General features: G+C 36.7%; 1 protein-coding gene across 4 annotated transcripts in view; it reads left to right on the plus strand.

Moving 5' to 3' along the window:
* The window catches only part of EPS15 (epidermal growth factor receptor pathway substrate 15), a 148,217-nt gene that overhangs the window by 42,449 nt on the left and 88,181 nt on the right, over window positions 1–17,587 (plus strand). For all 4 annotated transcript variants that reach the window (XM_047084929.1, XM_047084931.1, XM_047084932.1 and 1 more), the window contains exons 6-8: window positions 2,626–2,691; window positions 3,827–3,952; window positions 6,403–6,462. In XM_047084929.1, the coding sequence (XP_046940885.1) occupies window positions 2,626–2,691; window positions 3,827–3,952; window positions 6,403–6,462 (252 nt within the window). The remainder of the gene's footprint in view (window positions 1–2,625; window positions 2,692–3,826; window positions 3,953–6,402; window positions 6,463–17,587) is intronic.

Here is a 17,587-nt window from a genome sequence, read left to right on the forward strand (position 1 = left end):
TTTTTTTTTTAATTTTTTTTTTTCAACGTTTATTTATTTTTGGGACAGAGAGAGACAGAGCATGAACGGGGGAGGGGCAGAGAGAGAGGGAGACACAGAATCGGAAACAGTCTCCAGGCTCCGAGCCATCAGCCCAGAGCCCGACGCGGGGCTCGAACTCACGGACCGCGAGATCGTGACCTGGCTGAAGTCGGACGCTTAACCGACTGCGCCACCCAGGCGCCCCTTGATTTTCTTTCTTAATGGCTTCGGCTGTTATTAGATTCTTGTATTTCCTTCCAGAGTTATTATATGTATATATAAGAAAATATAAATACTCACTTCTTCATTTTACATTGATTGTAGCTCACAATTAATAAACATGATTCTATACCTTTTTAAATAATATATTTTAGGGATCTTTGCATAAAAGCATCTTCATTGTTTTTTAGACCTGTATAGTATTTCCTTGCTTCTATTTACCATAATTAACATGCAGTGTAACATTAGTTTCAGGTGTACAATATAGTGATTCAACACTTCTATACAACACCTGGTGCTTATACAGCTCATTATTAGTCCCCATCACCTATTTAACCCATTCCCCACACACTTCCCCTCTACCATAATTTAACTTCCTATTGATAGGCTTTTAGCTTGTTTCTAATCTTTTATTATAAAAAAAATGCTGCAATGAATAGTAACCTTGGATATATGTAATTTTACATGTGCAGAAATATATATGTGCATATTCTTGGAAGTGTTTCAGAAGTTCTTGTGTTTGTGCAATTTTCACATATAATATAAACTTGTCTTCCATAGTGGTTGTACTTGTTCACACTCATACCATCAATTGGTTGAGAGGTGACAAATGGAATGTTAAGTGTTGTTTTATGGAGTGAGTTTGAGTAGTTTTCCTCATGCTTCTGAGCCATTTACATTACTTTTATGTGAAATATCTGTTTAAATCTTTTGCCCATTTTTCTTGGGTTCTTGGTCTTTTTTATTAATTGAATTCTGTAGGATATGTGTGTGTGTGTGTGTGTGTGTGTGTGTGTGTGTGTGTGTATACACACATATGTTATTTATATATAAATATATAAAATACATATATATTTTTTTCTTTTCCAGTTTGTCATTTGTCTTTTGACATTGTGCTTATCTTTTTCCATAAAGAAGCCATTGTTTTTTATGTAAATGAGTTATTAGGCTTTAATTTTTTTATGGTTTCTTTTTCACATTTATGTTAGTGTTGATATAAAGTATGAGTATGGATTCAAATTTATGTTTTTTTACGATGGCTTATAGACCTAATACAGTTTATTGAATAACCAATCTTTTCCTTACTGATTTGAAATGCCACCTCATGGGGCGCTTGGGTGGCTTAGTTGGTTAAGTGTCTGGCTCTTGATTTTAGCTCAGGTCATGATCTCACGGTTCAAGGGTTTGAGCCCCACATTGGGTTCTGCGCTGGTAGAGTGTGGAGCTTCCTTGGGATTCTTTCTCTCTCCCTCTCTCTCTGCCCCTCCCCCTGCTCATGCTTTCTCTCTCTCAAAATAAAAAAACTTAAAAAAAGGAAATGCAACCTCAGTCATGTGCTAAATTCTCATATGTAGTTTGGTTTCTTTCTGGATTTTTTTGCTCTTACCCATTTATCTATTTATCCATGTACTTATCTCACATTTTAATTCTCATATTTTGTGATTTGTTTTACATCTGATAGGGCTAGTTCTCCCCACCCTACCCCCTTTTTCAGAAGTTTCATGGCTCTTACTTGTTTTTAAATTTAATATTTTAAAAAGTATTTGGTCTGAGTATTATAAATCTAACTTCAGTTTTGAGAATTTCTGCACTTACAAGTTTAGGCATGGAATCAGGGGGTTAATTTAAGGATTTGTTGTCTATGTTAATATAAAAATGTTTCAAATATATCCCTCTGTCTCTACAAGCAGATAAATATAACAACTTGGGTGTGCTGTTCATAGGTTCATGTACTTGTAACTTAAGAAATCCTAAGTTGGGTTCTTGTCCCGGTCTGCTTTCCTTAAATAGTGTTGGGAAAAAGTCATCAGTTAACAGGGCCACAAATAGTTTTGTTACATTCAGATATCGGTATCTTGATTTCAGTTGTAATAGGATTTTTTCTAGAACACTTAAATGTTTTAGTTAATGTTCTAACATTTATGTAGCTAATTCAGATAACTCAGTTTTTGTTTCATTTGTGCTTAGAAGAAGGTCTAATAGAGTCAATGTAAAATAGTGAAAATAGTGTTCTGTGTGCATTGAGTTCCAAATTTTGTATGAATGTCTTTAAATCCAAAGACCACTTTTTCTTCATTGTTTGTTTTTTAATAGTTTTTTTAAAAAAAATCTTTAAAATATTTATTTTTGAGAAAGAGAGAGAGAGGGAGACACAGAGCATGAGTGGGGAAGGGGCAGAGAGAGAGGGAGACACAGAATCTGAAGCAGGCTCCAGGCTCTGAGTTGTCAGCACAGAGCCTGATGTGGGGCTCGAACCCATGAACTGTGAGATTGTGACCTGAGCCGAAGTTGGGAGCTCAGTTGACTGAGCCATCCAGGCACCCCTCTTTGTTGTTTATTGATGTGAGGTTTTCAATCCTTCGTGTGCTGTATTTTTCTTTTTAGCATGATACCGGTAGTCCTTTGCTAGTCAGTGGAACCTCTGTAGCCGAGCTCCCATGGGCTGTAAAAGTAAGTAAACTTTGTAACTACCCTTTCCTTATCACTGCTTTGCTTCCTTACCCACATAATCTTCTTCTACTTCCAAAATACAATGTAGTCTGCATTTGGCTTTCACTATTTACTGTAGGGGAAATACTAGTACTAGAAATCTTTTGAGGGACCTTACTGCTCTGTCAATCATTTTATGACAATTAGTATGGCTTAATCTCATTTCTGTTATAATGTAAACTAAAAATGGTGATGTCATAATCCTGCATTAACTAAAACATTTTAGGAATAGATTGTTTACCCCACTGATATTATTTCCTGTTTGAAAATTCTGGTTAACTAGATGCTCTCTTTATGGCTCTAAAACAATTCTTTATGAAATCGTTTTCTGAAATGGGTATTTTTCATTATAGCTCTTTGGAGACACCACACTAGTTATAGCTATCTTATCAGATTTTTTAAATTAAATTTTTAAATAATATTAGAATATAGCACATCACATGGCCCTTAATAAATACGTACAGTTTTGTCAGAAAGCCATTTGGTTTGTATGTCTATGTATGCTTGTGTGTTATTAACTAATTTCAAAAAGTATAGGCATCTGGCTTTGACAAGACAAGTCACAAACAATATTTTTTTTATGTATACAAATAACTTCCCTGGATTTTAGGGAATATCTTGTTAATTGATAAAAGGAAGTAACTTTGGGAAAAAAGGGGGAAACTTGATGTTTATTCCTGTGGCGGTTTATTTTGTTTTTAAAATCTGAGTTTGAAATGTGATTAATGCCATTTTGAGAAAGTCATAGAATGTCACTAACTACCTTTTGTGTTCTCATAAAAGTTACTTCTTTGTTATGGGTTTAAATGAGAGGACTAGATGCTCTTCTCAAAGCTCTTCCTGTCACTAAAATCTTTTGATCAAGCCAACAGTAGAAAAGCAAATAGTGTTTCAGCTGCAAAAGGAATGGAAGGGATACTGGACTCTTGAGTAACTTTTAAATTGTTATTTATAATAATATATTTTGATGAAAGTAAAAAGTGTTTTTAAAACAATTTTTAGGAATATGTTGTGTATTCTTTAAGGATTTGATTTTTTTAACTGCATTTAAATCCTTTTCACCAGTATTTAACTTGTGATCTTTTTTATATTATAGTCTGAAGATAAGGCCAAATATGATGCAATTTTTGATAGTTTAAGCCCAGTGAATGGATTTCTTTCTGGTGATAAGGTGAAACCAGTGTTGCTCAACTCTAAGTTACCTGTGGATATCCTTGGGAGAGTAAGATATTATTAAATTCTAAATGTATTTTTATGTATCTTTTGTATCTACCAAGAGCTCATTGTTAAAAATGTATAGATCTTATTTTGAAGTTATGTTACTACAGAATTTTTTTGTATTCTGAAGTCATATATAAAATTATTGCCAGTTAATTTTGTACAATAATTTGGTTATTCTCTCTAGACTATGAGTGCTTGAAATCAGTTATATATGTAAGCCCTTTGAATAGGTCCTTTTTCCTTTGTACTATATGCACTGACTTCCCAGTTCCTTGATTTAATTTCTGGAGACCATCAGTATTTTATATCTGTCACCTACTTCATGGCTGTATCATGGGACTTTGTCATAAGGAATAGTTTCATCTCTGATCATTAATTCTACTGTCTCAATAGAACTTTGCATCTTTCTAGATATTTTTCATAAATACTTGCAAGACTAATTCTTTGATTTCACAAGACCTTTAAATCTCAGAGTCCTTTACTGTCTCCATTTTTCGAATTTACTTTTTTCCTCATCCAACTTGATCCATAGTGTCATGTTGGTATCTTAAGTTCCCTTTGCCATGTTTTCTAAACTTTCTCCTGACCTGGTAAAAATCCAGTTTTGTGTTAAGCTCTCTGTGGTTGCAAATGGACTACTGAAAATCTAATAAGGTTGGTGTCATCATAATTTCATGATCACCAACTTCATCTGGGCCTTCCCTACTCTTGTACTGTTTCCATGGTGATTTCTGTCTATGCCTCTTTGTATTTCAGACCTCATCTATTCTCATTAAACCTCTAGCCATTTCTTTAGTCCCTTGCTCAGTCAGGATACATAGGGTCAGATCCTGGCTGCACCATTTATTAGGTGTGTGACCTTGGGCAAATCATAAGAAAACTGTGTACCAGTTTTTTAATTTTTAAAATGAGCATGATTCCCAGTTTATAGGGTTGTAAGGATTAAATGTGAGAATGTATCTATTAAGCCCAGTGCTTGGTACATATTCTGTGATGCTGATGGTGATAATGACTTACCACCATACCACCAGTAGGAGTATTAGTGGATCAGTGTTGTGTATTGTATAGGTTAGGTGCTCAATAAATATTAGTTTAAAAGCCATTTTCTACTATTGTTTCTCACTAATCATTTCTCCACTGTGTGGTTGGTGTGAGATTTCTAAACTCTAAATATAATCCTGTTATTTTTTGACTTAAAACTAACCCTCTCAGTAGCTTCCCATTGCATTTAGAATAAAGTCCAGATTCCTTTCAAGCACTTAATGACCAGACACTTGCTCATCTCCACTCCTGTCTCTTACCAGTATACTCTCTCTTCTTGCCCTGAGTACAATTTTGTTGAATGAAAACATCTTCTTTTCAAGGATTTAACAAAGTTTTATACCTGGTCTAAAGGTATGGAACCTACTCTAGATTTAAACCAAATCTACTAGGGCCTTTTAGATTTTATTTTTCTTTTGTAAGCCCTGGACATTAGCTGGTTAATAATTAATAATATTCAGTGGGTATTTATTTTAGTTGATCAGAGGTTCTGTAGTGTATGGAAAACAATAATGGTCTTAGTTGGGAATCTTTATGTTGAAAACTGATTCTGTAACTTAATAATAGTTGTGTGATCCTAGCTAAGTCATATCATTTCATGTCTAAAAAAGGGTTGATAGAGTTGAAAGAGTTGTTGCATGAATTAACTGAGATGATGTTTGTGAAAAAGCACTGTAGCTGTTTAAAGTGCTTTTGTCCATAATTGTTTTCTTGAGAAGAACAAACTATTTTCTTTCTTTTTTTTTTGTTAGTTTATTTATTTATTTTGAGAGAGACACAGTGTGAGTAGGGGAGGGGCAGAGAGAGGGAGAGAGACGATCCCAAGCAGCCTCTGCGCTACCAGCGTAGAGCCCAACGCAGGGCTTAAACTCACGAAACTGTGAGATCATGACCTGAACCGAAACCAAGAGTCGGACACTTAACCAACTGAGCCATCCAGGCACCCCCAACATATTTTCTTTAAAGTTTTTTAAGGAATTTTTATTTAAAAAATACTTGTATTAAGAATTATTACTTTGGGCACTTGGGTGGCTCAGTCAGTTAAACATCTGACTCTTGATGTTGGCTCAGGTCATGTCCTCATGGTTCCTGGCAGGGAGCCCTGCATTGGGTTCTGCACTGACAGTGTGGAGCCTGCTTGGGCTTCTGTCTCTCCCGCTCTCTCTGCCCCTTCCCTGTGCACATGTGCTCTCTCTCTCTCAAAATAAATGAACATTAAAAAAATTATTCTTGTTACAATCAATTTGTTAATATAGCATACAATAGTGATATAATAAAATGATCAACATAAGTGAAATCTCCAAAATATAGATATTTTAATGTTTAGATAAAACTTTTCCCTGTAATTATGTGTTTGGTGTTTACAGGTAGCACATGAAAGAGCATTAATCTTTGTCAATTCTTTTTCAGGTTTGGGAGTTGAGTGACATTGACCATGATGGAATGCTTGACAGAGATGAGTTTGCAGTTGTAAGTAACCTAATGTTCTTAAAATCTTAATGGTTTTCTCAAGTGAAAATTTCCCTGTTATTTCCCTAAAATTGTTAGTATGAGTATTTTTACTTACAGTTTATAGGTAGTTAATAAATATTTTGAAACAGATGGATAATAGAAAATGTATGTTCTTATCATCTTCATTTTATTTGACTTTAAGGTACATAGGATTATCTGCCTTGGATAATGTACTGTAAAGATGCTGAGTGGTATTAATCTTTTGTATCCCATCTTAACGAGGTATCTTGGTACCTCTCTGCTATGGAATAATTTTACTTCAAATATACCCCCAGATTTTCACATTTATTTTATTAAAGGAAAACATGGATAACACTGTAGTTTCACTTCATTTATAAAGGCAGAGAAAGTTTTGACATCTTATCTGAAGACATGTTATCCTTGGAAATTGGAAGTTGAATCCAAATAAAGTTGTATTCACTTCTTCCTTAAAGGTTAGATCGAACTCTGCTGTGAGCTCATGAATAGTAAATCTCTAACCCCCCCTTTAATCTATTATTTGGAAATTAGTCTGTTCAGATTTTCTCTCCTTATTTTACTAAGAAATTGTCTATTTCTTTGACTTTTCAAACTCATTGTGAAGTTATTCTTTTAATCTCTTCTGGGGTTTGTGCTACTTTGTCATTCCAAATCTTATATATTTTTGCTCCCTCCATCTTTTGTTTAATTGAATTGTATTTAATCAATCTTTTAAACAGAACCATCTTTTAGATTATTTTATCATTTCTATTATGTTTTGACTTTGCCATTCTTTTTAGCTTTTATCTTAATTCCTTCTTCCTAGTAGTTTCTTTTATCATCTTTACTATTAAAAATTTTAAATCATGTATTTTCTCTTGAGTACAGGTTTAACTGGCTTCCATAGATACTGATACAAAGTATTCTCCTTTTTACTACTTTTTAGATAACTTTTAGGGTTTTTTTTATTATGTTTTTTGGTTTTTAGTTCCCTTTGTATATACTTTTAGCTTGATTTGATTATGCCTAGAGAATGTGCTCTTTAAAATCTCTACTTAAAAAAATTTCTTAAGGTTTTCTTTGTTGCCAAGTTCATGACCCATTTTTACATATGTTCCCTGGATATGTCAACATTTCTGCTCAGAAGATGTTAGACCTCTATAAATTCATTATATCAATTTTATTGATTATGTTTCACTTTCTCTTCAGCATTACTTTTTTTTGTGCTTTAATAAATTTTATTCTATTTATATCTCAAGAACCTATTAAAATAGGCAGAATAATTATTTTTACATTTGAAAAAATATACAGAAATGGAAACTTAAAGTGACTTGAGTTGATGGTAATAGGTTCCTAGTCCTTTTTATTTTAATTTGGGTGATAATTGGGAAGTGGCAGGGAATACTCCCTTGCAATGATGACAGAAGTTATCCCAGCTATATGTTAAGGGTTGAATCAGTGTTTGTGTTATATTTTGGGGAAACAAGGTGGTATATTGAAGAGATTTGGCTGATGATGTATTTTGAAAGACTGTTAAACTATATATTAACTTTTCATAGTTTTTGTGTTAAGAATGTCAACACAAAATCTTTGCATTAGTAAGATGTGTAGAGGGATTTTTTCTCTCATAAAGACAAATATTAAAAATTTTAAAGAAGCATTTGTATAAGCGTAGTTAAGATAGATGGAGAATAGTATTATTCTCATTTGATTAAATGGTAGTATGTGCTAAGGTAAGTGATTAAACACAGTTTATCTTAAATTCCTTGAAGGCTTTTACTAGGCAACCTACTCTTTTCTTAATGTAAACTTTTATTAAAAGAATAATTTAAGGGACACCTGGGTAGCTCAGTCATTTAATCATCTGACTTTGGCTCAGGGCATGATCTCATGGTTTGTGAGTTTGACCGCATTGGACTCTGCACTGACAGTGCAGAGCCTGCTTGGGATTCTCTCTCTCTCCCTCTCTCTGCCCCTCCCCTACTCATGCACGCACTCACAAAATAAATAAAAAAAAAAAAAGACTAATTTAAGAATGAATGATGCATTTATAGGAAGTTACTACTTAAAAAAAATAATAAATACCTATCTGCCTTCTCCTAGATTCACTAATTTTAACCATTTTGCACCTTTGATTTCTTTCTATGTGCATTCCTGAGTAATTCTTTCCAACTTTATCATGCTTAGGGCCTTTAACTTTGAATTCCAGCTCATGTGATATTTATACAGCCTCTGTTCTCTTTTTGTCTGGATTACCTGATATTTCTTATATTTAAAATGTATCTCTTGAAAACAGCACGGTGCTTTGTTTCAATTTTTTACCTAATTTGACAGTTTTTGTCTTTTAAGATAATGATGCAGATACTGATTTTATTCCCCCATCTTATTTATTTTACATAATTATTTTCTCTTTTTTTTCTGTTCTTATTGTTGGTTATCAAGTAGTGATTCATTCAGTTTCCCTTCTTATTAAATTGGAAATTCTGTTATAATGCTTGTGGCATTAATGGTTAATAATACCTATCCCTGTACTTATAATACTTATTTCTCTAGTTGTTGAAAATAAAGTAATCTTCACTGTAGTAAAACAAATTGTTTAGATTATATTTTCTCTTCTTTCTTCTTTACCTCCTAACCCAAGAAGATTTTAGAACATTTTTAAAAATTCTAGATTTTACTCAGTTATTTAGGTCTTTTGGTTCTAAGATTTTCCTTGTAATTTTGTCAATATTAATAGTCTCACTGCATTCTTTTGGTAGACTTTGCCTGATAAATCTTTTTCCACCTTTTTACTTTATGAATGGGGCAACATAGTCCATACATTTTTATTATTTTTTTTACTTCTCAGAATCTGTAACTTTTTTTAAAAAAATTGAAATAATATGAGTAACATACAGGGTTGTATTAGTTTCAGGTGTACAATATAATGATTCAACAATTCTGTACATTACTCAGTGCTCACCACAATGAGTATAGTTACCATCTGTTACCAAACAACATTATTACAATCTTATTGACTATATTCCCTATGCTGTGCTTTTCATCTCCGTGACTTAATTTATTTTACAACTGGAAGTTTGTACTACTTAATCTCCTTTATCTATTTATAATGGGATTCTATCTCATTCTCCACCCCCACCACGCTTCTGGCAACCACCAGTTTTCTGTATTTAAGAATCTGTTTTCTTGTTTGTTTGTCTTTGTTTGTTTGTTCATTTGTTTCTTAGATTCCAGAAATGAGTGAGATCGTATGGTATTTGTCTTTCTCTGTCTGACTTATTTCACTTAGCATTATATTCTCTAGGTCCATTCATATTGTTGCAGATGGCAATATCTCACTGCTTTTTATGGCTGAGTAATCAATATTCCAGTGTGTGTGTGTGTGTGTGTGTGTGTGTGTGTGTGTGTACACCACATCTTTTTATTCATCTATCGATGGACACTTGAGTTCCTTTCATATCTTTGCCATTGTAGATAATACTGCAATAAACTTGGGGGGGTGCATACATCTTTTTGAATTAGAGATTTTGTTTCCTCTGAGTAAATACCCAGTAGTGAAATTACTGGATCAAATGGTATTTCTATTTTTAATTTTTTGAGGAACCTCCATACTGTTTTCCACAGTGGTTGTACTAATTTATATTCCCACCAGTAGTGAAAAGGATTCCTTTTTCTCCATATCCTCACCAACACTTGTTATTTCTTCCTGGTTTTGACTGGTTTGACAGGTGTAAGGTGATATGTCATTGTGGTTTTGATGTGCATTTCCCTGATGTCTCCTTTAGTATGTGATAGTTTCTCTGTCTTGCCTTGTTTTTCTTTCTTTTTTTTTTTTATATGAAGTTTATTGACAAATTGGTTTCCATACAACACCCAGTGCTCATCCCAAAAGGTGCCCTCCTCAATACCCATCACCCACCCGCCCCTCCCTCCCACCCCCCATCAACCCTCAGTTTGTTCTCAGTTTTTAACAGTCTCTTATGCTTTGGCTCTCTCCCACTCTAACGTCCTTTTTTTTTTTTTTTTTTTTTTCCTTCCCCTCCCCCATGGGTTCCTGTTAAGTTTCTCAGGATCCACATAAGAGTGAAACCATATGGTATCTGTCTTTCTCTGTATGGCTTATTTCCTTGTTTTTCTATAACTTTGGCTATAGGGGTGTCTGGGTGGCTCACTTGGTTAAGTGTCCTTCTCTTGATTTCAGCTCAGGTCATGATCTCATGGTTCATGGGATCCAGCCCCACACTGGGCTCTGTGCTGGCAGTGTGGAGCCTGCTTGGGATTTTCCTCCCCGCCCCCAACTCTGTTTACCCCTGCTCTGCCATGCTCTTTCTCAGTCTCTCTGAAAATAAGTAAGCATAAAAAAAAAAAAAAAAAAAAAAAAAAAGCTCTAGCTAGATATCCTGTAGAATGTCTACCATTCTAGGGTATGGGTTTTTGGAAAGAATACCGCAGATGTGAAATGCCTTTCTCATAACATTTATCAGGGGGTACTTGGTGTCCACATGCCATTACAGGTGATGTTAACCTTCATCACTTGGTAAAGTTGGTGTTTCCCAGGTTTCTTCACTATAAAGTTACTCTTTTCCCCTTTTCCTACTCTATTTTGGAGAGGCAGACTCATGCTTTTTATTTTGTATTCTGACTTGGTATTTTCATGTTGATTTTTTAAAAATTATTATTATTATTATTTTTAATATGAAATTTATTGTCAAATTGGTTTCCATACAACACCCAGTGCCCATCCCAAAAGGTGCCCTCCTCAATACCCATCACCCACCCTCCCCTCCCTCCCACCCCCCATCAACCCTCAGTTTGTTCTCAGTTTTTAAGAGTCTCTTATGCTTTGGCTCTCTCCCTCTTTAACCTCTTTTTTTTTTCCTTTCCTCTTCCCCTCCCCCATGGTCTTCTGTTAAGTTTCTCAGGATCCACATGAGTGTGAAAACATATGGTATCTGTCTTTCTCCGTATGACTTATTTCACTTAACATAACACTCTCCAGTTCCATCCACGTTGCTACAAAAGGCCATGTTTCGTTCTTTCTCATTGCCACGTAGTATTCCTTTGTGTATATAAACCACAATTTCTTTATCCATTCATCAGTTGATGGACATTTAGGCTCTTTCCACAATTTGGCTATTGTTGAGAGTGCTGCTATAAACATTGGGGTACAAGTGCCCTTATGCATCAGCACTCCTGTATCCCTTGGGTAAATTCCAAGTAGTGCAATTGGTGGGTCATAGGGTAAGTCTATTTTTAATTTTTTGAGGAACCTCCACACTGTTTTCCAGAGTGGCTGCACCAACTTGCATTCCCACCAACAGTGCAAGAGGGTTCCCGTTTCTCCACATCCTCTCCAGCATCTATAGTCTCCTCATTTGTTCATTTTAGCCACTCTGACTGGCATGAGGTGATATCTGAGTGTGGTTTTGATTTGTATTTCCCTGATGAGGAGCGACGTTGAGCATCTTTTCATGTGCCTGTTGGCCATCCGGATGTCTTCTTTAGAGAAGTGTCTATTCATGTTTTCTGCCCATTTCTTCACTGGGTTATTTGTTTTTCGGGTGTGGAGTTTGGTGAGCTCTTTCTAGATTTTGGATACTAGCGCTTTGTCCGATATGTCATTTGCAAATATCTTTTCCCATTCTGTTGGTTGCCTTTTATTTTGTTGATTGTTTCCTTTGCTGTGCAGAAGCTTTTTATCTTCATAAGGTCCTAGTAGTTCATTTTTGCTTTTAATTCCCTTGCCTTTGGGGATGTGTCAAGTAAGAAATTGCTGTGGCTGAGGTCAGAGAGTTCTTTTCCTGCTTTCTCCTCTAGGATTTTGATGGTTTCCTGTCTCACATTCAGGTCCTTTATCCATTTTGAGTTTGTTTTTGTGAATGGTGTGAGAAAGTGGTCTAGTTTCATTCTTCTGCATGTTGCTGTCCAGTTCTCCCAGCACCATTTGTTAAAGAGACTTTTTTCCATTGGATGTTCTTTCCTGCTTTGTCAAAGATGAGTTGGCCATACGTTTGTGGGTCTAGTTCTGGGGTTTCTATTCTATTCCATTGGTCTATGTGTCTGTGTTTGTGCCAATACCATGCTGTCTTGATGATGACAGCTTTGTAGTAGAGGCTAAAGTCTGGGATTGTGATGCCTCCTGCTTTGGTCTTCTTCAAAATTTCTTTGGCTATTCAGGGCCTTTTGTGGTTCCATACGAATTTTAGGATTGCTTGTTCTAGCTTCGAGAAGAATGCTGGTACAATTTTGATTGGGATTGCATTGAATGTGTAGATAGCTTTGGGTAGTATTGACATTTTAACAATATTTATTCTTCCAATCCATGAGCACGGAATTTTTTTCCATTTCTTTATATCTTCTTCAATTTCCTTCATAAGCTTTCTATAGTTTTCAGCATACAGATCTTTTACATCTTTGGTCAAGTTTATTCCTAGGTATTTTATGCTTCTTGGTGCAGTTGTGAATGGGATCAGTTTCTTTATTTGTCTTTCTGTTGCTTCATTATTAGTGTATAAGAATGCAACTGATTTCTGTACATTGATTTTGTATCCTGCGACTTTGCTGAATTCATATATCAGTTCTAGCTGACTTTTCGTGGAGTCTATCGGATTTTCCATGTATAATATCATGTCATCTGCAAAAGTGAAAGCTTGACTTCATCTTTGCCAATTTTGATGCCTTTGATTTCCTTTTGTTGTCTGATTGCTGATGCTAGCACTTCCAGCACTATGTTAAACAACAGCGGTGAGAGTGGACATCCCTGTCATGTTCCTGACCTCAGGGGGAAAGCTCTCAGTTTTTCCCCATTGAGGATGATGTTAGCTGTGGGCTTTTCATAAGTGGCTTTTATGATGTTTAAGTATGTTCCTCCTATCCCAACTTTCTCGAGGGTTTTTATTAAGAAAGGATGCTGAATTTTGTCAAATGCTTTTTCTGTATCGATTGACAGGATCATGTGGTTCTTTTCTTTTCCTTTATTAATGTAATGTATCACAATGGTTGATTTGCAAATGTTGAACCAGCCCTGCATCCCAGGAATGAATCCCACTTGATCATGGTGAATAATTCTTTTTATATGCTGTTGAATTCGATTTGCTAGTATCTTATTGAAAATTTTTGCATTCATATTCATCAGGGATATTGGCCTGTAGTTCTCTTTTTTTTTACTCTGTCTGGTTTAGGAATCACAGTAATGCTGGCTTCATAGAATGAGTCTGGAAGTTTTCCTTCCCTTTCTATTTTTTGGAATAGCTTGAGAAGGATAGATATTATCTCTGCTTTAAATGTCTGGTAGAATTCCCCTGGGAAGCCATCTGGTCCTGGACTCTTATTTGTTGGGAGATTTTTGATAACTGATTCAATTTCTTCGCTGGTTATGGGTCTGTTCAAGTTTTCTATTTCTTCCTGTTGAGTTTTGGAAGTGTGTGGGTGTTTAGGAATGTGTCCATTTCTTCCAGGTTGTCCAGTTTGTTGGCATTAATTTTTCATAGTATTCCCTGATAATTGCTTGTATTTCTGAGGGATTGGTTGTAATAATTCCATTTTCATTCATGATTTTATCTATTTGGGTCATCTCCCTTTTCTTTTTGAGAAGCCTGGCTAGAGGTTTATCAATTTTGTTTATTTTTTCAAAAAACAAACTCTTGGTTTCATTGATCTGCTCTATAGTTTTTTTAGATTCTATATTGTTTATTTCTGCTCTGATCTTTATTATTTCTCTTCTTCTGCTGGGTTTGGGGTGTCTTTGCTGTTCTGCTTCTATTTCCTTTAGGTGTGCTGCTAGATTTTGTATTTGGGATTTTTCTTGTTTCTTGAGATAGGCCTGGATTGCAATGTATTTTCCTCTCAGGACTGCCTTCGCTGCATCCCAGAGTGTTTGGATTGTTGTATTTTCATTTTCCTTTGTTTCCATATATTTGTTAATTTCTTCTCTAATTGCCTGGTTGACCCATTCATTCTTTAGTAGGGTGTTCTTTAACCTCCATGCTTTTGGAGGTTTTTCAGACTTTTTCCTGTGGTTGATTTCAAGCTTCATAGCATTGTGGTCTGAAAGTGTGATCTCAGTTCTTTTATACTTATGAAGGGCTGTTTTGTGACCCAGTATGTGATCTATCTTGGAGAATGTTCCATGTGCACTCGAGAAGAAAGTATATTCTGTTGCTTTGGGATGCAGAGTTCTAAATATATCTGTCAAGTCCATCTGATCCAATGTATCATTCAGGGCCCTTGTTTCTTTATTGATCCTGTGCCTACATGATCTATCCATTGCGGTAAGTGGAGTATTAAAGTCCCCTGCAATTACCACATTCTTATCAATAAGGTTGCTTATGTTTGTGAGTAATTGTTTTATATATTTGGGGGCTCCCATATTCGGTCCATAGACATTTATAATTGTTAGCTCTTCCTGATGGATAGACCCTGTAATTATTATATAATGCTTTTCTTCATCTCTTGTTACAGCCTTTAATTTGAAGTCTAGTTTGTCTGATATAAGTATGGCTACTCCAGCTCTCTTTTGACTTCCAGTAGCATGATAGAAAGTTCTCCATCCCCTCACTTTCAACTGAAGGTGTCCTCAGGTCTAAAATGAGTCTCTTATAGGCAGAAAATAGATGGGTTTTGTTTTTTTATCCATTCTGATACCCTATGTCTTTTGGTTGGAGCATTTAGTCCATTTACATGCAGTGTTATCATAGAAAGATAGGTGTTTAGAGTCATTGTGATATCTGTAGGTTTCATGCTTGCAGTGATGTCTCTGGTTCTTTGTCTCACAGGATCCCCCTTAGGATCTCTTGTAGGGCTGGTTTAGTGGTGACGAATTCCTTCAGTTTTTGTTTGTTTGGGAAGACCTTTATCTCTCCTTCTATTCTAAATGACAGATTTGGTGGATAAAGGATTCTGGGCTGCGTATTTTTTCTGTTCATCACATTGAAGATTTCCTGCCATTCCTTTCTGGCCTGCCAAGTTTCAGTAGATAGATCCATCACTAGTCTTATCGGTTTCCCTATATATGTTAGAGCATGTTTATCCCTAGCTGCTTTCAGAATTTTCTCTTTATCCTTGTATTTTGCCAGTTTCACTATGATATGTCATACAGAAGATCGATTCAAGTTACGTTTGAAGGGAGTTCTCTGTGCCTCTTGGATTTCAATGCCTTTTTCCTTCCCCAGATCAGGGCAGTTCTCAGCTATGATTTCTTCAAGTACACCTTCAGCACCTTTCCCTCCTCTTCCTCCTCTGGAATCCGAATTATGCGTATATTATTGCGTTTAATTGTGTCACTTAGTTCTCTAATTCTCCCCTCATACTCCTGGGTTTTTTTATCTCTCTTTTTCTCAGCTTCCTCTTTTTCCATAATTTTATCTTCTAATTCACCTATTCTCTCCTCTGCCTCTTCAGTCGAGCTGTGGTTGCCTCCATTTTATTTTGCAGCTCATTTATAGCATTTTTTAGCTCCTCTGACTCCTCCTTGATCTCTGTAGTAATAGATTCTCTGCTGTCCTCTGTACTTCTTTCAAGTGCAGTGATTAATTTTATGACTATTATTTTAAATCCATTTTCTATTACATTGCTTAAATTGTTTTTGATCAGTTCATTAGCTGTCGCTACTTCCTGGAGTTTCTTTTTTTTTTTTTTAATTTTTTTTTTTAACTTTTATTTATTTTTGAGACAGAGAGAGACAGAGCATGAACGGGGGAGGGTCAGAGAGAGGGAGACACAGAATCTGAAACAGGCTCCAGGCTCTGAGCTGTCAGCACAGAGCCTGACGCAGGGCTCGAACTCACGGACCACGAGATCATGACCTGAGCTGAAGTCGGCCGCTTAACCGACTGAGCCACCCAGGTGCCCCACCTGGAGTTTCTTTTGAGGAGAATTCTTCCGTTTTGACATTTTGGATAGTCCCTGGAGTGGCGCGGAACTGTAGGGCTCTTCCTCTGTGCTGTCTGGAGTAACTTGCGTTGGTGCGCATGGCCGCAGTCAGACCTGATGTTTGCCCCCAGCCCACCACTGGGGCCACAGTCAGACTGGTGTGTACCTTATCTTTCCTTCTCCCAGGGGCAGGACTCACTGTGCAGTGGTGTGGCCCCTGTCTGGGCTACTTGCACACTGCCAGGCTTGTGGTGCTGCTTCAGTGGGATCTGGCGTAGTAGCCGGGGTGGATCCGCAAGGTGCACAGGGGCGGGAGGGGCACACTCAGATTGCTTTGCCTTCAGTGGTCTGCTTCGGGAGGGGCCCTGTGTCATTGGGAGGGAGGCAGACCCATTGGAGCGATGGATCCACAGAAACACAGCATTGGGTGTTTGCGCAGTGCAAGCAAGTTTGTGAAGGGAACTGGTTCCCTTTGGGATTTCATCTGGGGGATGGGCGAGGGAGATGGTGTTGGCCAGCGCCTTTGTTTTCCGCCAAGCTGAGTTCTGTCCTTCGGGGCTCAACAACTTTCCCTCCCGTTGTTCTCTAGCCCTCCTGCTCTCGGAGCAGAGCTGTTGACTTACAACATTCCAGATGTTAAGTCCCACTGGCTGTCAGAACACACTCCGTCCGGCCCTTCTGCTTTTGCTTGCCACACTCGGACCCTCTGCCTTGCCGGGTGGGCTGGCTGCCCCTCCGCCTCTCTGGCTCTCTCCTGCCAGTCTGTGTGGCACGAACTGCCTCTCTGCCCTTCCTACCCTCTTCCATGGGCCTCTTGTCTACGCTTGGGTCCAGAGAGTCCATTCTGCTAGTCTTCTGGCGGTTTTCTGGGTTATTTAGGCAGATGTGGGTGGAATCTAAATGTTCAGCAGGACACGGTGAGCCCAGCGTCCTCCTATGCCGCCATCTTCCTTCCGGATCCTTCATATTGATTTTTACATTCTTACAAGGCTTTACATTTTTCTGTCAAGTAAGTGGTCTAAATTTTTGTCAGTAGCATTTGTTGGGTCCTCATTACCTGAAGAGTTTTTGGCACTTTGGGGTTTATTATTTTTTTTTTCTTGTTTGTCTTAACACGTTCACATTGGACTGAAATCAACTTGTTACATGTTTGCTGCTTCTATTGGGTGGTAAATGTGAAAAATCTTATTATTTTTGTATTTCTAGTGCTTAGCACAGTGCCTGGTGGCTAGAAATTCTCAGTAAATATTTTGTT

The sequence above is a fragment of the Lynx rufus genome, unplaced genomic scaffold (assembly GCF_022079265.1).
Source record: "Lynx rufus isolate CCGP_SWC_20201006 ecotype Redwood Valley unplaced genomic scaffold, mLynRuf1.p SCAF_2, whole genome shotgun sequence".
In the NCBI taxonomy this organism is placed as follows: domain Eukaryota; kingdom Metazoa; phylum Chordata; class Mammalia; order Carnivora; family Felidae; genus Lynx; species Lynx rufus.